The sequence below is a fragment of the Leptosomus discolor genome, chromosome 17 (assembly GCF_034619465.1).
Source record: "Leptosomus discolor isolate bLepDis1 chromosome 17, bLepDis1.hap2, whole genome shotgun sequence".
NCBI lineage: Eukaryota > Metazoa > Chordata > Aves > Leptosomiformes > Leptosomidae > Leptosomus > Leptosomus discolor.
In genome coordinates, this window is record NC_141407.1 from 8,177,348 (window position 1) to 8,198,336 (window position 20,989).

At 36.8% G+C, this 20,989-nt stretch overlaps 1 protein-coding gene across 1 annotated transcript in view; it reads right to left on the reverse strand.

The window, feature by feature from the left end:
• ZMYND8 (zinc finger MYND-type containing 8) overlaps positions 1-20,989 on the reverse strand; it is a 59,333-nt gene that overhangs the window by 23,832 nt on the left and 14,512 nt on the right. Inside the window, exons 3-10 of the mRNA XM_086474911.1 lie at positions 13,205-13,353; positions 8,440-8,658; positions 7,457-7,570; positions 5,623-5,715; positions 4,368-4,455; positions 3,678-3,733; positions 1,894-1,971; positions 888-1,003 (exon numbers count right to left, since the gene is read on the reverse strand). Of these exons, the coding sequence (XP_086331037.1) occupies positions 888-1,003; positions 1,894-1,971; positions 3,678-3,733; positions 4,368-4,455; positions 5,623-5,715; positions 7,457-7,570; positions 8,440-8,658; positions 13,205-13,353 (913 nt within the window). The remainder of the gene's footprint in view (positions 1-887; positions 1,004-1,893; positions 1,972-3,677; positions 3,734-4,367; positions 4,456-5,622; positions 5,716-7,456; positions 7,571-8,439; positions 8,659-13,204; positions 13,354-20,989) is intronic.

Sequence of the window (20,989 nt, forward strand, 5' to 3'; positions counted from 1 at the left end):
GATTATCACTATCAGTAACACATAAACCAGGAATAAACACTGGTCAAATATGACAAAATATTCCTAATTAGAATTGCCCATGTAACTGTGGGGTCACCATTGCTAAACTGTCTTTCCATCTGTCATGGTTAGCAGCAAAGCATAAAAAGGTCAGGAAAAAAAAAAAAAAAAAAAGACTTCACAAGCACATTCTTAAAAACATTTTATACCCCATGTCAGGGTGATCAAACTCCTCAATGCAAGTAAAAGTTCTATGAAAAGTATTGGACAGATTTTATTTATCATGAAGTAAGGCAGACTCTAAAACCGTGCCTTCTAAGATTCTAAAATATGAGGAAGTTTGACTCAATTATTTCATGGTCCTATACAGTTGGGTTTTTTACAGTCCCTGTTTTTATACCTGTATAGATTTATATTTTCAATTCATGACAAACCAACTTACATTCATCATGGCTTTCTCCATCTAAGCAGAGGGTTCACAAGTACAGAAAACTTAACACCTTCCAGAGCAAAACCGGCATTTTCAACACAGATTATGTTTTCTATATTTTTTAAATCTACAATTGTGTGTTTATTCCCATACTGTTCAACAACAAACAACTTTAATGGCCTCTTCCATCCTTAAGAACTACAGTTCTCTGCAGCACAAAACCAGACACAGGAATTAACTTGCATACTCACAGAGATTAAATCTGTATTAATCTTACAAACACATGACTTACATTCTACAGACACCATGTAAGAAACTAAAACCATATATGCTACAGCATTACATAGTTTATTAGGGTCAAGGTTCGAAAGACAGCATCCAAAAACTCTTAACAGCACAAAATTACAACAAGAATTTTGTGAGTACAGCCAAAGACATCCTTTGGTTAAATTCCTACCTGTCATGTTGGCCAAAGAAACGGGCATCAACTTGTCCGTCTTTATCTCTCAGTGCTTTAGCAGGCCAGAATGGAAAGCCTTTGAGTTTAGCCCAGACCAAAGGGTGGGGATTGCTCTAGAGGAAGAGGCAAAATACGCAGTAAGAAAATACAAGTAGTAATACCTTCAAATATGATAAACAACATGATTTTTTTTTTAAATTGTATGTATTAGTTAAATTCAATAAAGATCCGACATGCACAAGGCACTTGCCAGATACAAAATTCCATTTTACTGCATACTAGATATATATAAAATAAATCCTGAGAGGACAAAATAATAAAATTATTTAAAAACCCAACACATAAAACCTTAAGTAATCTCAAACACATCGTAATTACACTTTTTTATTAATTTATTTTTGATTAGTTCCCTCCAAATATGTAGCATAATGTAAGTGAGGCTAAGGCAAATCTTTCAAATCCTCTAACTTTCACTTAAGTCCAAGAAAGAACTTGATGGATTACACGTTTCTACTTAAGAGTCCTAAGGGGCCTTCCCAAGTTTTGTGCAATAATAAACAAAAACAGAAGACAGACATCATATTAATAGGTCATGAAAGAAAAATCAAGTCTAAATTCTCAGATCCACACCGGCAGAAATACACATTCACATTTCAGAAATCTTGCCCTGAGTGTTAAGTACCACATGCAAGCACAGATGACCCAGGAGCAGATTATATCTGAGGACAGAGAACTTGTGAACTGGTTGCTGACAGACTTTACAGTTATTTCTGACTGAACCAATCCTTTTGTGAACACATGCAATTTTACAGCTAAACATCTTGAGATAGTCTGACTCCACAAAGAGCATGATATGTAAGCGCAAGCTACTTGGTAAACTTCAGCAGCTTTCCTCGACTCAGTAACCACCACAGATTTAAAACAATGGGGGGATAACAAGGAACAGTCAAACAAGAACTGCTGGTTTAATCTATTAGCTAGACTATCATAATCTTGAACTTACACAAGGCTCACAAAACCAATTTTCTCGTTTTTGGCAAGCAGCTAAATAACATTCCGGACATACTTCAATTTCATTCATCTGAAAAGAAAAAAGCAGACAGTTATGGAGAGTTCAAACAGAGTCCAAAGTGTGATCAATGTTTTTACGTTAGCCTGTCTAGCTGGCTAGCATAATTTTTCCACAAATTTGTGGTCATAAATCAACATTTCCCAGGTGGCCAAGGTGGCCAACAGCATCCTGGCCTGTATCAGCCATGGTGTGGCCAGCAGGAGCAGGGAGGCGATCATGCCCCTGTACTGGGCACTGGTGAGGCCGCCCCTCGAATCCTGTGTGCAGTTTTGGGCCCCTCACTGCAAGAAAGATACTGAGGTGCTGGAGCGGGTCCAGAGAAGGGCAAGGAAGCTGGTGAGGGGTCTGGAGCACAGGTCTGTGAGGAGCGGCTGAGGGAACTGGGGGTGTTTAGTCTGGAGAAGAGGAGGCCGAGGGGAGACCTTATCGCTCCCTACAACTGCCTGAAAGGAGGGTGTAGCGAGGTGGGGGTTGGTCTCTTCTCCTGGGTAACAAGCAGTAGGACAAGAGGAAATGGCCTCATGTTGCACCAGGGGAGGTTTAGGTTGGACATTAGAAGAAATTTCTTCACCCAAAGGGTTGTCAAGCACTGGGACAGGCTGCCCGGGGAAGTGGCACTCCTGGAGGTATTTAGAGGACTGTCAATGTGATGCTTTGGGACACGGTTTAGTGGGGGATTTGGCAGTGCTGGGTTAACGGTTCGAATTGATGATCTTAAAGGTCCTTTTCAACCTAAAATACTCTATGATTTACTTGCTGTGAAATCAACTCTTTTGACAGACACACATCTTTTTTCTACCCCTGTAACATATGCATTCCAGTTAATAAATCAGTTACATTTTTACATCTCTCTTCAGACTGTATGCTACTGTCATTTACTCTAGTCAAAAAAAATACATCCTTTGTTTGAGATTGTATTTACTCCAGTAATAAAGAATTTTTTATAATAATTTCTTCCAGTGGCAAAAATATAACTTCAACTGGGCAATTAATTTCATAATGTATGCAGAACCAAAAATAAATATTTTACTCCTTATGCTTACATTATATAAACTAGTTAAGATACCAGGCTCAGGTTACACATGTATTTTGTTCTACTAAGAATTGATAAATCTTCAGAATTTATGTGAATTCTAGATATTGCTGTGTCAATTCAAGGATGGAGAAAGCACTTCCATAAATATAAAGGGTCAGATCATCAGATAATTTATATCAATGAAATATTGTTCAAACATTACATTTAGAATAGTAAGCTTTTGTAATACTCAGATTGCCACTGAAATAAAATCAGTGTAAATGATCAGTTAAGAATACATGCAGTCATTTTCATATTTATTCAGAGGAATTTCATACTCTTGCAGCAAAAGAAAACCACCAAAAAACTGCATGTGTGAATCAGAAGATGTGGGTGTCTTTCCAACTCCAAATACTCATTTAGAAGATGTTGTCTTTGTGCAGAATCCATATGCCCACTTTCTTCACTCCCCACGCTGCACTGCAAGTCTTAATTATAGATAGTGAATATCCTACTGGAAGACACATTAGCAATGCCCTTGCCATTCTGAAGGCCATGGATATGCATATGTAAACATAAGAAAACTACAAAAAATAGTTATGCAACACACACATTAGAAAATACATACTATTTCACTCATGAATATGTGAAATGGAACACTAAAAATACAGAACAATTAAGTTAATTGGGGCACTCATACCTCATGCTCACAGATTTTGATGATGACTTTTGCTGTTTGTGTCAATTTGTGATTTCCTGAGGAAACAATAAAATGCTTTAACCAAGAAAATTGTTGTGCTAGAATTATGATAAATTATGATAACAGGTTTTAGATTTAAAAGTTAACGTTAAAGACAAAAGAGAATATCTAAAGAGACAACGTAAAACACGTACGTATAAACTACACGCTCCCAAAAGCGGAAGGTAGGCACTTTTCTTCTCAACATAACACTGTAACAATCTTTAAATGTCCGTTTTTGACCCCTGTTACAGCCTGCTCACCACTGATACACTCTTTCAGCGAGGGACATGCTCCATGACCTCCTCAATTAGGTGGCCTACAAGTGCTGCACAACGCAGAATGCGAAAGCAACCTGGGAGTTGGAACCAGACAACCTTTAAGGTCCCTTCCAACCCAAACTACCAGTGTTTCTAACTTATTTGAAATTTTTTTTAAGGTGGAATGAGCAAGTGACAGCATGGGCTGTATTTGGTCCTGCAGTTTTACGGATGATGGCTGTTAAAAAAAAAATCTTTTCGGTTTAGGCACTCTGGTCATTAACAGGAAGATACTTTCAGCGTTTGCCAACTAGAAGTCTACAAATTGCTCTATGACTTTAACTATTTCAAAGTTTCATGTTTGAGGACGTAAGTACATATTAATATTTACCCCCATTGTAAATAATGCAGTTGTGCAAAATCCATTTGGCATCAGCCAAAAATGCTTCAGTGCAACCGTACATTTTCTTTTTAACATTCTGTAAAGAAAAAAATTAAGAATATATCAGGAAACAGAAAAGAGTAAAAAGTGACATCTACTTCCTGAACATTGTTTCCTATCAGTCATAGAATTGATAAAACTGACTACTTATTTACTGTAAGATTTATGATTCTGAACTCTTAAGAATATATCAAATTTGGGATATCTTTTGACTGTCTAAAGACAGTATTAACTTTCTAAATGAATTTTAAATGATCAATTACTTAGATCAGCACATTCATCATTTCCAAAAATGTCTTAATTTCCTGAAATAGTGTTCTATTCAGTGTCTCTGCAGAAACCAGTCCTTGATTTTTCCTACTGAAATATTATTACTCCACAGCATTTTTATTTCTTAATTTTTAAAAGACTCAGAAAAAATTATTGGTCACAGAGCATAAGACGGTATGTTTGATATACCAGTCTACCCATTGGGTAAAGTAATTCAATTAAATAAAATCAGGTAAGACATGGTTTTGTAACAACTTTATGGTATAAAGACATCAACCTCCACTGTAAGGACATGAAGAATGAAAACTCGCTGTCTCTTCACCAGGTTCTAGCAGAACAAAGCTCTGCAATGCTTCACTCTTCATTAAGCAGTGGAGAATGGAGAGCTTCATGATTTGAAACTTTTAAGTTATCATTGAACTGAGAATGAAAGTTCCATTATCCACCTCTTGACTGCTTCTTTTTTCTTCTACACCTCAGGTGCAGTGGAGATTACAGTATTTGTTGAATGATCAGTAAAATTAGTCCGGAATGACCCCTGGATATACACTCCAATGGTCCCAAATTAATGGACCAGTGATCCATTAGTAGCTTACAAACTTGATGATCAAATACAAACTCTGATTAATGAAGTCTCCCCACAGGATCATTCTTGGAATTAGATGAACTTATACAGGACAAAGTATCAGTGTAAGCCTGCATTTTTCATACTGTTTTTCCTGAGCATTTTTTACTAGTTCAGACAAAATAATGGACTTGTTCAATTGGCATGTGATTGTTTTCAAGGTGTAACTGAACTGGCATTTATAATAACCAAAAAAAACCCTATCAAAATAATTTCGAGCAATCTCTCTCCCCCTCCCATCAAACACTTCAGAATCTTACTGATAGCAATCAAACTCAAGGAACCTTCCTCCCCTAGCTTCATACAAACCTTCTCTAATGTACAAAGGTCCATTGGATGAAAGATATATTCTGCATAATCTGGGTGTTGATCCAGTGAAACTGGCTTCTGAAATGGCTCTGTCTGTTAGGAAAAAAAAAAAACAAACACACTGCTTATTAAAACCGAACAGTTTCATCAATGACTCAATACTCATTCATTTTCTAATACTACTTCCAACTGTGATATCAGATAAAATTCTTTAAAAGTAGGTATAAAATTTTGTGAAGTAATAAAGTATTGGCAGGCAAAGGGGAACAAAAAGGTCTCATCTAACTGATTTTTCACATGCTGGAAATAATGTATTGCAAAAGTTAGGGGGGTTGTATAATGTACTGTTATTATTTACAGTAGGATTTTTGTGGAGAGTATCAGATGATGAGGCTCAATAGATAGTTTTTAGCAGAATGAAGACACTAAATTTCTGATTCACTGGACTCACAAATACTTCTTTTTCAGACTGTCATTAGAAATAACTTTCAAAGCAATGGTGGCTGGTAAGGCAAACACATTCAAACTGTTATCAGTGGGACTATATTATATCTACTAATGTGGAGGGACCGCAGTTCTTGGAACACAACCAATTAAAGCTTGCAGGTACCAAAACAACAGGTTATTAGTAAAATGCCTAAAGAGCAAAACACCTCAATAGCATCCATTAATCACTAGCTTTCTAACTACATTTTCAAAACACTTTGTGAATTCAATATGAACAGATACTGACACTTTGCTGTGGAAAAGCAGCACTTAAAGCTTCTAGTGGTTCCATCTAATAGGATAGTATTTACCACTCCAGAGCAAAAGGATACCAAGAGCCAAAATCTGTCAGTACTCAAGAGTAACCTTCCCAGAATTGCCACTATTGTTCTGCTAAAGTACTTGTAGAGAGATCAGAGTTGCAGAGCCCATGATTCTCCACATGTGGTTTTCCCAATATATTTTACTATAACACTGCAGGTATAGAAACACTCTCCCTGCTCCTTCAACTTACGCACAGGAACGAGAAGGCAAGAGGAGTTAAGACAACCCTTGGTAATTCATCACATCATATTTTGATTTACTGTTATCTTCACACATGTGAAAACTAGGCAGAGCTTGAATGGTGAAGAACAAGTGACCAGAATTGTTGAAACTTAGATGCAAGAATGAGTGACTGGAAAAGCGGAAACTTTGAGACATGGTGATTTTGAGAAGTGAGTCTAAGATAGACAAATGGAGATAGATACAAGTTGGAGGAAAACCAATTTTACTTCTGTGATAAAAATTCATAGAGCAGGGGCTTCATATTGCATGGAAGTTAATGGCATAGGTTTTAACCACACTGAGGAAAATTTCTTCAGTGTTTCAGAAGTATATGATATAACTGACTTTCATGGTAAGAACAATTTCTACTAACAGATAGAAGCTAGGCTTTCAATGGGTATAACAAATACCATAACAGTGTCTGTGCCTGGCGTTCCTGCCCATGTAACTGTATTGGTAAGAGACGATGTCTCCTCATTCCCTTGTATCAGAGACAGCACTGTCCACTTCTAGAGAGTGAGAAACCACTGTGTCCCCCTGGAAAGCCACATATTTTCACTACACCTACTGAAACTGCATCCAGAAGTTACATCAAGAAACTACATTTTAAATGCACTCCAAAACAGTCCACACAGCCTAAACTAATTTGTCCGTACTACACAGGTGTCAGAGCACAGAAGCAGTCACATACAATCTGATAAAATAAAATAGGTTCATAATGCACAAAAGGAAGCAAAAGCCAGGATTACAACAAACATACAATCCAAGCATTTAAAAGAAAAAAACAAACAAACTTCCTTACCCCTGGCTGTTTCATTTTCTGTAGTGCAAACTTCAGTAAATATGATAGCTGTTCAATGGTGAGCATTGTCATAGCTTTACTCTGTGTTTCTATGCATTCTGCGACTGTGATTTTCTAAAAGTTAAGATTACAAAGTATTTTGTCAGTAAACATTTCTAGGTAAATTCTTCTCCACTGAAACATACTAGCATTCAAACGGAAGATAATAACTATCTTATAAGAAATAAAACATTTCTGATGATGAGGTACAAGTACTCCAGATGCTTGTTTTGTTTTTTGTTCTTGGTACATTAATTAAAAAAAAGAAAAAGGGAAAAGATCAGAAAATGATTCATCATCTTCAAGATCACACGAAGTGAACGTGTGAATACATAACACTCCCAAACACTATGTGAGTTCACAGCGATGTGAAGAAGTGAGAAGATCACCTGGTCTCTAATACAATAAGTGATCAAAGAAAATATGCAATAAACCAATTTGCTTTCAGTAAAGGTACTTTGATGATAAGTATTCTCTCCCTAGGAATCATTGGAGAGGAAAGATCAAATTCTTCCTCAGCCCTGCAGAAAAAAATAGTCATAAAATACCCACTTGTTTATGTAGACCCTGCAGTGCAGTTTTTGTATGCACTGCTGCAGGGCTGATCATCCCACTAGAAGAAGCACAAGTTAAACTAGTCAAAACTGCAGAAAGTTTTCAGAAATAGAGATGCCTGATGAAGAGATCACTCTTTGAAATGGTGCCTTCTCTAGAGATGGGAACACAAAGGAAGTTGAAGACTCATGGTAAGAAGGCAAACACAATCCAGGTACACCCACAAAAAAAGTGAAGCAGCAATGGATGCCTCCTCTTCTGTACAAATTTTTCTGGTACCTTTACCAAGAGGGAACACAGGAATAAACCAGAAACATTTCAGAATGCAAAAAAAAAGCTGCTCATATCTCACAAACAAAACAGAAATCCACTCCTTATATCAAACTAACCTCACATTCTGGGCAAAACCAATCCCCCTCTGGTTCCGCTGTCAGTTTCAGACACTTAGCATGATAAACCCGAGGACAGAGTTCACAGCAGAGGACTTGGCCTTCCCGATGACAAACCCAGCAATAGAAATCATTCCGTCCATCCTGTGGTACAACATCAACAGGGTCTGTGGTGAGTGGCTGCTTCATATAGTAAAACGGACCATGTCTTAGTTCTGACTGAAATGTAGGCAAGAAAAACAGGTTTGGTTTCAAAACAAATTTGCATTTTTTCAAATAATAATATTCATAATATATAAGCAAACAGCAATTTACAGAGTTCGATTTACATATATCCAAGCATAGTATCTTATTCATTGCACAAAGTCACAAAGTCATTCAAAAAGAAGTTTACTTCTTATTCAGATGTCAAATGCCAGTTTGCACTCAAAACAGATTTTTGTGTGAAGTGAGGGCATTGAGTGCAAGACATGCAACCCAACAAAAGTCAGTAAACACCTTTATCTTCAAGAAAGAAGTACTGCTACAGAACTATTAGATCCTCTAACCTCAGAATTCCATGGGGCTCTGCAAGCTAAATACTGAGATATTTAGTGGTGGCTAAACCTGGGGCAACTGAAGTTAGTCCTGAAACAAGAAGCTGAATACCATGCAAATCTGTCCCAACTTGCAGCAGTTCACAACTTTGTACAATGAAACACGCCAGTGCTTGTTTTGATTAATAAGGCAAACTGTAGAGTAGATGACAAAGGAGCAAATTCATATCCTGAATAGCCACCTCTGCTACAGGAACAAGAACACCAGGAGAGATACAATCCACCATTTAAATGTATATCAGAATTTAAGACTCTCAATCTCCAGTGGTTTGACTACACTACAAAACAGTGTAAACTGCATGAACTAGTCTTCCACTTGGCCCCAGACAGCTCAAAGATGACACAGCTGATGCCAAAACACAAGCAGCAAAGAACCTGGGATGGCTAAAATGGGTGCCCAGATACCTAAAGTTGCTAGATCAGCTTTGAAGAGATGCTAACATTTATTGGAGAACTACATTTTATTTATTGATGACAAGGGAACTTAAGTTTTCTGTTTGGTATTAATTATAGGGGTGGTTTTCTGATCAGAGCATACAGGGAATGCAATCTTAAGTTTTAGGTGGTTTATTTACTGTGATTTTTTTATTATGTAAAACCATTCGCTCACAATGACATTATTGTAACTACCCAATCGCTTGTAGTTTGCAGAACCATTTTGTTTGGTTCTCAGGTAATTTTGCATGCATCCTACACCATTTACACATCTGGAAGTTCTTAGACCCTTGAGCTGTCACACGCCCATGTGACTCATAGAACAGTGCAACCATATGCATGTTCCATACCTTCGCAGCATCCTGTACAAAACTAATCACACAGGGCATAATTGTCACCAGAAACCACCAGCATACCAGCTTGGACTGTGGTATTTCTAGATTTCTAAAGTTACAAAAGACAAGGTCTAATTACTTGCACAAACAGAGGACTTTCAAGATCAAATTAGATGATGCAGAAGCGACAATCCAGCTGAAGATGTTTTATCTCAAAAGATACACCAGAAGAGAGATCACCTGCAATTGTCTAACACTGTGTAGTATTTTAGGCAAAGAAAGGATGTTACCCACAAACATTCCCAAAGCACTCTGCTACCTAAAACTTCACTCGAATTTTTATCAGTTTTGGTGTTTTCCATTTTCTATTCTACAGATGATACAGCTACTAAAAATATACTTTGCTCCCTTTCTGTGTGTGTGTATATATATATATTTAATCTATAACATGACAAGACTTTCGGAAGGAAGGTTCTACGAGAGCCTGCAGAATAAGAGGGACGGCATAAGGCTTTAACTACATTTCAAATGTATTACTACTACAATCATTCAAACAGATACAAAGGCATATGGAAACCCAGAGTGAGGAAGTGAAAGCTGCAATTTGCAGCACAGAAACATGTTTTGTTTGCAGCTATTTGCACTGCAGCTGTGAGACCAAAATCTCAATAGTGTATATATGGAGATGCAGCTACGGGGCATTTCCTCAACTGCCAATAAAGGATATTACCAGAAGCATTAATACGTATATTATGACTTTGAAGTGGGTATAAGCAGTATATGCACACTAATTTCCTAAGAATCAAAGATACTACTTTAAGACAAATATAAAACCTGTGAAACTATTCCAGAGAAATCAGCTCATAACATCCAAACTGAAGTCCATTTTTGCTAAAGCATGAGAAGAATTAGTTGTCTGTTCAAGGATGCTTATAGACATCTATCACCCTATTTTGTGTAAGCCAAGTCTAGGAGCAAAAAGAAAAAAAAAAAGGTTCTGAGACTCAAAAGAGACACAAACAACAAAACTAAAGGATTAGTAATGAGTAATTCACCTACATCAAAGGACCTTTTCACTTGTTCTGATCAGAGTAAAATATTTTAAGAGTCCGAAGTTTAACAGTTATGAAAGAAAAGCTTTCTTTTCTCAACTGTTTCACAACTAGCCAATTCAAGCTCAAACAGGTGACAGGTGGTAGCTTGTTTTAAAGTCTTTAATGAAGTTATTAAGGCCTGTAGAATGACATAGAAAACTGAAGAAAAACCAACAGTTTGTAGTGCTGTTGTAGGGCAAAAAAGATCACTATTTAGATTCAGTTTAAATTAATACTGAAGCTAGTAGCAAAACAAACTGACAACTTCAATTTCACTATAACTGACCAACTAAGCGTCAGAAGTTCCTCATTTTTAACCTTAGCTACATTCTACAATTCCATCACATTCTTTGCTTGTATTTCAACACTTTAAATACCTGTTGGCACCATTCTGAAGATCTGTTACTGCATCCACAACATGTAATATGAAGCTTCGTGCAACTATGACTTTAGTAACGGCATCTTGAAACATTACGATTTTACAAAACACTTTGTAATGTAGAATATTAAGTTAGAGGTTTCCAGTGATGATGTCATACCTCAAATTGGATTTATCAGCCAATCAGAACCATAGCTATCAGCTACATTATACTTGAAACTTAACCTGAGAGCAAAACAAGTAATTGTATGCTTAGCTCGCATCGGTTCAGCAGTAAAAGAATCTTTAACAACTCCTGCTGCCATATAGAGCAGAGTTTTGCACCTACTTTAGAAACAATAATCTTCAAGCATGCCCATTTCAAATTTGACATGTAAGACAATATTAAATTAAAAACAACTTGTAAAAGCTAAACAAAACTAAACAGATTATTTTCCCTGATAACCTGTAACAAATACAGCAAACTAAGCAAGTCTGATTGCTTTTCTTCATTAGATATACAACTTTATTCTATCCTGTAACATTTCAGGTCTGAGTACCTGGAAAACAGAAAAGAATTTACCGAGGGGAATGTATCAAGTTCAATCTGCAATTGTGTTTTCAAATATATTTTTAAATGCATGAATAAAAAGTGGAGATTAATATCCTAAGATTCAATTCCACTGTTTGTAAAATTGTTTCTACACTGCACAGTCAGAAGCTCAGACTTCAGTGGGGCAACATCTCCCCAGTAAATGTCCAGGATGTAGAGGAATTTATACAGCCTACAATGAAGCTCAGTAAAAGCCAAACTGACCACACTAAACTAGTGCAAGCCTGCCTACACATGCTATTACTAGACCTCCCAATTACCCTTAAATAAAATATGCTTGACACTGTAAGACTGTTCTCTATCAAGGCCCGATTAATTCACGGTCTTTGTTTCAGCACAACTACAGTGATTAGGAATTTTGTTTTCTTTCTTAACCAGTGCAATTGTACCAGGATAATTTTTAAGGTGGATGCTGTTACACCAGGAAAAAGTGCTTGAAACCCTTAGAACTTAATCCTATGTTTGTAGGATCCTGGCTAAAAACACTGACACACAAAAGCACTTTGAAAAATACACCTGCATGTCATTATTAGATTAGATGAGAAATAATTTCATTAAGGCTAAAGACTTCTTTCATGTAATCTCCTCCAAGATGATGCAGGTGCTTTACAGCTTTTGCTATTCAACACACTTCATGTAGTTCCTTCACTTGCATCATACAATGAATCATAAATTGTCAGTCTTCTGGAGTCAAGTTCTTCTAAGAACTACAAAAAATGCTGTAAATTCAGTATTCAGAAGACACTGAAAATAAGGTTTCAAGCATGAAGGCTGGAAAGTACTGTCAGTGTGACCCTTTGATTTAACTAGTTTGGTAGGAGCACACATTGCCAGCAATTTAAAGGAAGGGGAGGGAATCTGCAGAGTACCAAGGAAGGAGCTGAACTTCTGTTAATAAGTGGCAGTAGGACTGAAAGCAGATGAGGGACTTCCACTGACATTATGAGATCTTTCTTAATCTAGGATATCACACCACTGAACATTTCCTTTTAATGGTTTTAATGAATAACAGCTATTGTTCTTGTTATCACTATTATATCCCTTCATAAACCTTTTGTTCAAAATTGCATTTATTGGTTATACATCTCATTAGCTTTACGAAATCAAAAACCAGGACACAGGTGGTCTCTCTCATTAAGACATAAAACAAAAATAAAAGAACATACAGATCCAACTTACAATGCCAACTCCTACACCCATTCATTCAAAAATGAATATCCACTTCTTAGAGTAGAAAAATTGAGCTTCCTAAAGAGGAGGAAGCTCCTGGTCAGCTGTCTCTACATCCCTTATTGTTTCATATTCTAGCATAACAAGACCATGACTTCTCTTACCTGCTCTTTATTATTACTGTTCAATAGACCAGGTTTCTTTTTCTTTTTTATAGGACTTGTTGATGCATCTTGTGGTGAGTGGCCATTAGAGGAATGTGGAGGGCTGGGAAATTTCCTTTTTTGTGCTGTGCGTTCAGCAGAGCCAGGATCTAGAATGGATACAAACAATATATTTGAAGAGTGCATATCAATGAAAAACACTCAAGCTTTTAATGCACGCAACAAAACAAAATGATAGGTAAAAGCATGGGGATCAGAAGTCATCCGTATCATAGAGAAACAACAGAACCCATCCCGAAGTCATTCCCGTATTTTCAGTCCTCTATTGACATGTGCTAGTGCAAACGTTCTGTGGCTGCACGTTAAACAGTTTAATAAAACCTGACTTAAAAACTACTTTTTTTCTGAGTAATTTTTTTTTTCTATGACCTCACTCACTGCACAGCCACATGAATGCCTGTAATGCGTTCAGCAAAGCAGTTATGCTAGATGGGAACATGTAGCAGGAAGAAGAAATGCTGCTTTTGCTATTAAAGCCACCTTGAAGTTTTTTCTGTCAAACAGCTTTTGGCATCTATTTGACAGTAGCCAGAGGCAATCAAACTGCTGGTTGCCATCATCCTATATCCTTTTCCTTCTGGATCTGTATTCTTGCCTTCCAGGCCTCACTGGGTGACGGGCTGAGCTGTCTCAAGTTGCCAAGTCACCAAAAGCTTGCTGAAACACTCCACCTGAAGTCTCCAGTGAACATCAGAGGTACCAGAACAACAACCAGCAACTGGATCAACTTATCAGAGCATGTCCATTGCCAATAGATTTAAATTAACTATAAAAAGGAAGGTTCCTCAAATAGAAAAACACTGAGAACCACAGCACTAGACTATTTCACATAGGCAGTGGACAAACACCTTTCTCCCAAAAACACCTCCTAGTCTGACTTTTTACTATTTATTGAATGAGGCAATTTTGTTGAGCTACAACACCCCTCTCAAGGAATGATTTTAATACATTGAAGGAGTCACACACAATATGGCCACTGACACTTTCTCATTAGACAGTGTTTACAAGTGTGCTAGTAAAATACAGTTTAGCTTAAAACTGTATTCGGAATAATGCCCTATTGAATTGAAAAGTTACACTAGATCGAACTCAACAGTAAGGTAATTTGTCACATGGTACAGTCTTAGAGGGTTTATGGCACAATACAGAACTGGATTAGATTTCTACATGATTTCTGTATTTTGTGCAAAGGCAGAGGGGAAACAGTCAATAAGGAGAAATAAACAACAAGAAATAACCTATGCGCTTTTCTCTAAATTGAAAAAAAAGTATTTGGAACAGTAGTTGAGCACAAACTGACTATGAACAAATTATTCTTTTCTGTTCTGAAAAAAGGCAAATGATACATAAAAATAGGAGTGATACATGTAATCTTGATGTAAACATTGGAATGCTTGCGTATATGCTTAAGTTTATTGAAAGTAATATACAATTTAGTGGAAAGAGTGGAATGATGTCAAGAAGCCACCCAATTTTTAACATAGCAAAGCATTTTGAAAAAATACGCTCAAAAAACCTATGATGCCATTAAAACTTACTCATGATGCAAGCTCAAGAACTGATCTGAAATGATATTTCCAGGCTAAATTGCATTTCAAGAACATATGCTATTTACATGTGTGGAAGAAAATATAAAGAAAGATGGAAAAGGTGTAGTGAAAGAACTTCTGTGCAAGAAATGTTGTACTGGTCTACATCAATTTGTGGAAGTAGCAATCCTTCTTACTATAATTAGCATCACACTTTTTTCAGGTGGGTCCAGACACATGTTTCCTAATGAGCTGTGAACACTACCATTTTTTTCAGTTCCTGAAGCTTAAAATTTTTTTTACCCCAAATATATAACTGCACAGAAAAAAAGCAGTTGTTTTTACTTCTTTCTACATGGTTCTATATGCTGACTTCTAATTAACCAAAAGCTTGGTAACGTGTCAAGATAACGATTAATAAAACTGTAAATAAATATGAAAAACATATGAAAAGATAGATGGAAGAAGATATAACTGAAGGAGGGAAGAGAAATGTAGGAGCCTTTGTCCATCTTGAGCTTTTATTCATCTAGAATAGTTGCACCAGGCTAACACCACACATAATTTAAACAATCCTATGGAAAGTGTCTGCCACTAGAGTTATGTAGGCACAGCTCTTTCAGCAGTGCTGCCTGCAGAATTGTAGTGTTGGCTCTCAGAGAAATTTTTCCGTTGACATAAGTTATAAAATTTTGGCAAAATGCAGTTAAGCTGGTTTAAATAAACAAAAAACCCAACTTTTCATGTTTTCAGTTTTCTTTGACACTAAGAAGTGCGATCTTTTTTTCCTTTCCACCCCTCCCTTTTTATACTTGTAGGCAGCATTTAGGACTAGTTATATTCTGACATGCCTAGGTTGAATTAAACAAATCCAATGTGTCCAAGACCGTTATTGTTACTTGACTTGTTGCAATTCAAGCAAATCTGCCTCTCACTCCATTTAGGCTGAAATTTAGATTGATTTGACAATACAAAGAATTGCCAGGTAAGGTATGTCACCTAAATGTGTGAAAAATATTATAATGTCTGCCTACTCCCCTCCTTAAGCAGTTATGACAATAAAAATCCTAATATAGGTGCAACTATGCTTACAGAAGACCAGGGTTTTTTTTTCAGTTTAGCTAATAATGCACAGAAGGTGGCAGGAGAACTCCTTTGGCTGGCATATTCTTAATATATCCCAAGAGAGCTGAGCCAATACAGCTATCCTGGAAGAAACACTGCAGCATCAGTGTCAGCTAAATCAAAACCCGCAACTTAACCAAAGCAATCAAACCTAAAACCAAAACAAGCTCCCAATTCTGCTTTTTTCATTAAAGAAGAATGGATCTTAATTCAGCGTGGGAACTGTTTGCATTCAGTTATCAGCAAAAACAGCATCATACCGAATCTTTTCTCATCGTTCCATCACCACATGTCTCAGAATAGCGTGGACAATATAAGTCTTTGGGTTTTTATTATAATTTGCAGATCTCAAGAGACTTTCCATACATTCCTAAAGGCAGTAATAAGTAAAATACTTTTACTATGAAGTGCTGACCATGCCTTAATCCTTGTTTTCCCAATGCAGAGAGATCTGCAGAATTGTTTCTACAGCAAAAAACATCCTCAAGGTACCTGCAAGGATCTCTGACCCTGAGTTTATCTCCAGCAAATAAAGTTCTCACCATAACTCACTGAAGAGACTTAGGCTTTTATTTCCAGACTGTACATAGGCAGGCACAGCTCAAACCAGGAGAGTAACAGGAGTACAGTTTTCTGCCCTTTGGCTTTCATTTCTTATTCCCAGGCACAAAACCGCCCCCAGAGGAGCACGCCAGTTTCCTTTCAGCTCTTCAGTCTCAGACGGTGGGGATTACAAAGAAGCTGCCTGTGACACTGCACATTGTGCCTTGGCTCTAAGTACGAAAAAAGAAAATCAGCTGTAAAGTTCCTCATTATTGGCCTGCCCCCATAATGTGACACTTCTCACTTTCAAATGCTGTTTTTTCCTAAACTAACTGATTCAGGGTCAGGAAAAAGGTTGAACTGTTACCAGCTAAACCAGAACTGAATTACCATTCAGTCACAGCCAAATCCAAACTACACTTCAACAGAAAAGGTACTGACGCAATACCAATTAAACCAAATGCTCACACAGACATATATGCTTGGTTAAGTGATTTCAAAAACTACTTAAACTAGTGGAATTTCCTTTTCTGGTTCAAGCCTGAGCATATGGGATTTTCAAATAAAGTAGTGCTGACTCATAGACAACATACAGAAACTGACCTGAAGTATGATGATTTTTTTTTTTTTTTTCAACTGGCAAGTTATTGACATTCACTGAGATTTTCTTGAGGCAATGTAAGAAGTAACTTGGGAAAAAATGGAAAAATCAAGGAACAGACAAGAAAACAGCAACACAGGTATTTTCTTTCAGCCTTAGTTATACTAGAGGAAGAGGCTAACATCTTTAACTATCACTATTATGTTGACAACTTCTTAACCTGTGAGGGACCTAATAATATAAATAATCTTTTGATTCAGTTCAAGTAAAATAAGAATGGTAGCACCTACTTAAATTGTTTGAGTTATAGTTTCCAATTGAAACTAAGATTTAAAAAATGCTTAAGTCGCATTTTGTGTAAATTTCTTTCAATGCAGTGCCCCATTTAGTGCACACAGCTTCTTCTCCCTCCTTGGCTCTTCCAGCTCTGTTAGCAGAGTTTGTGTAGGTGAGATGTGAACCAGATCAAGCAATTAATCCCAGTTAAAACAACCTGTCAGGAGGAAAGTTATTTTTTAACCTGAATCACTTCCCCAATGTACTTCAACTTAATATTTATTACTTGAACAAAGTAAAATAAATCCAAGATGAAAGAACAACAAAGGCCAAATTTAAACTTGGTGACCGGGAGAGTTACTTAGGAGGTGCATTCAAGTTTCTACTCCAAAAATGAACAGCGAGAATTTGTGTGATCTCTTCTATGTCAAGAAAATATTTTTTAAAAGGTGTTTAATGAGCAAGAAGAGTCTCACCTTAAGAGAGTATCTCACCATGCCCGTTCTTCACCAGATGGCACGTACCCTTGCAATCTCCCTGCTTCTTCTACAAAACTCCTCCAGTCAACCTGAACCAAACTTTTCAGATAGGCAATTGATTTGTGCACCCTCCTTTTCTAACTGAAAAGGCTGAGATCATTTGCAGTTACTCAGCACTCAGATGGTTAATAAGAAATTAAATGTTCAATGTACTAAATGAAGCACATTACAGTAAAATAATAAATGAACATCTCACTGATGAAACAATTGTACTAACAAATTAATTTGCCAAGCTACCTTACTCCACTTACTTCTTGATTTTTGGGTGCGTGATTTTGCTTTCTTAGTTTATTTCAAAATCGTGTTTCCAGCGCAAGTGACAGTATAGACACCTGAAATAACTTTTTAAATTCTCATTAAAAGTTACCTGGTTTTACATCACTAGGTTATTATTAATTGCCCTGTAATGTTGCCAAGGTTGACACAAACACCTATGAGTGCTCTTGTAAACCATTCATAAGGGAACAACAAGCTAATCTGAGCTTCACCTAAAGTTTAAAATCTTTGTTTCAGTATGTCATCATGTGACTAAAGGATGAGTAATTACTGCTCCCAGGAGACAGACTAAAGCATACTTAAACCCTAAAAGCAACTTGATTTCACATTTTGTGACTATTTTAGAAGTCAAATTTTATGTGATTGTAATGCAGTTTTTAAGCACATAAACTACGATAGAGAATTAATACAGTTGAGCTTAGAAAAAAAAGCTATTAAAAACAAACACACAAAAGTACGTTATTATTGTATGTCAGGGATCTTATCTTGCTACAGCATACGGAGCATAGGCCACAATCATATCTTCTGTGTTTTATACATTGCCAAGTGCTGTACTGTAAGCATTCAATAGCAACGATCCCCGACAACTAATCGCAAAGTCTTGTTTTTCTCAACGGAAGCAGGTGCTGACTCAAAAAATGTGTAAAAGTAAAACGTTGGTTTCCTTCTTTTTCCCATGATACCCAAACGTCATTCTTCCTGAAAACAAGTAACATCAACACACCTTACTGTAAGAACACAGCATAAACCTCAGTACCAAAGACTTACTGACAGTGACACTTCACACTCCCTTATGTCCTCCTTTCCATAAAACTTTTTTTGATTTTAATTTAAAAACTTGTTTAAGCTAAATGCAATCAAAGTAATTCCAGACTAAAACCAAAAGGAAATGGTGTCTACATATGTTTTTCTAAGCATCTGTTACACTTGCACAGTTTCTCTACCAGTAAGACCTCAGTAAGACCTGACAGAACAGGCTTCAATTAATAACTTATGTGGATTCCAGACCTGTGAAGTCTCACAGTTACGTACATTATCCTGAGTGGTTGCTAATAGATTTATGATTTTTCAAATCCATTTCCTATAATACTGATACAAGCTTAATTATCTTAAAAACCCTTAATAAAATCATGGATAAATCTGTTAGAATTTATATCAAAATTCAAGATTAAAATGCCTCAGAATATATGATGCAGTTGCAATCAACCATTAAAGCCCTGTTTTCATTCCAGAAACTTCAGCTGATGCAATTAACTCATTAAGCAGTTGCTTAATGTAACAAATAACAGAGGTTAGTTACGGTGGTGTAAATCCTGATGAACTACTAAATTTCAATTTTATACAAGTACAGAAGACATTGCTACTTGTTTCTTCGTCATAGGACTTTGGAAGATAAAAAGAAACACTTCCCACCAACTTGCAATACAAGAGATTTAAGCTATTTATAAGCTAGAGCCTTGCTGTAGGGGGACTTGCTGCCCCAAGGCACTCCTGAAGACCCCCTGTTGATTACTAGAGTAACAAGGGCTCTGCACTAGAGATAAAAGCCTCGGGCTGCACCACTATTCACTGGAGGATTCTCAAATTAGGTCTCACATTGGAGTGAGAATCTCATCTCTATGTGATTAAATACTTGGTATCACTGTAAAGAAAGTTGGTACACAATGTACTATTATAAAGTGATACAAAATACATAATGTATTGTGGAAATTACACTTTACTAGTCATTTTGCATTTATATTCATAATATCCAAACCTTTTACCACTGAGAGGAACTCTAAGACAAAGCCTTTAACACAAATCTGCAGCAATGCAAAAGCTGTAAAAAGTCAGAATTCTCACCATGAAGCAGTAGTGTCTCAGTATATGATTTTATGACAAGCTAATGGCTAGCTGTCACTGACGGGGGCAAGTCTGCTCCTAGCAATGACGGGTTTAACTCCCTAGTAATCTGGTTCAGGGAAACAAGCAGGTAGAAAGCTACTCCATACCCAAACTTAACTGACTCAGAAGAGGACTGGCTAAGAGCCAGCATAGCTGTAAAGGCAATATAGGGGATTATGACTGATGATGGGAAGAAGAAAGTTAAAGAGCTCCTTTTGACTAATGACTAAACAGGCAATGGTTATGGTACTAGCTGGAACATATGACCCCTCCACGGGAGTCCATCTGCCACCACAGCTAGCTATTGTTGGCAGGTAAGTAAGATGAACTAGCAGAAAAATAACCCAAAAATTAAAGAAAAAAAAAATTCCTCCAGGTTAATAGGATGAAAAAGCCCAGTGGAGAGTTCATTGCTGTCCAAAGAGAACAAGTGCAAGTGAAGACAGAATTGCACCAAACAATTAAGTTTGTTGTCCTGCTCTGGAACCACAACATGGGAACACTCAGAAAATTCTCCAGAAAGCCTTGCAAGCCCAATCTTGAAATATTTAATAAAGAAGTTTAAAGGTAGGCCATAGGGCTGGAACAGAAATATAACAAGATGTTTCTGTTAGACATGTTAATGTATCATATGCAGGGAACAAAATATTATAATAATCTAATTCATGGCCTTTCTCCTTTGCTAAACAGCAATCCTCTGTTGACTCCATTTTATGATTTTGGACTCTTTGTGCTCTCTTTAAGCTGCTGTTTCCCACTTGCAGTTCTTAGATGCCTTATGCCTTCTTGTTCTGATCAAGCTAGTAGTGTATTGTGAAACCTTGTCTTTAGTAAAGCTGCACATGCACAGCTTATAAGTAGATCTCAATTATAACTGCTACAGTAACTACTCCTCTTCCCTTTCCCACCTCACCAGATGTCTGTCCCCACAAGTTTTTGCAGACAAGCACTT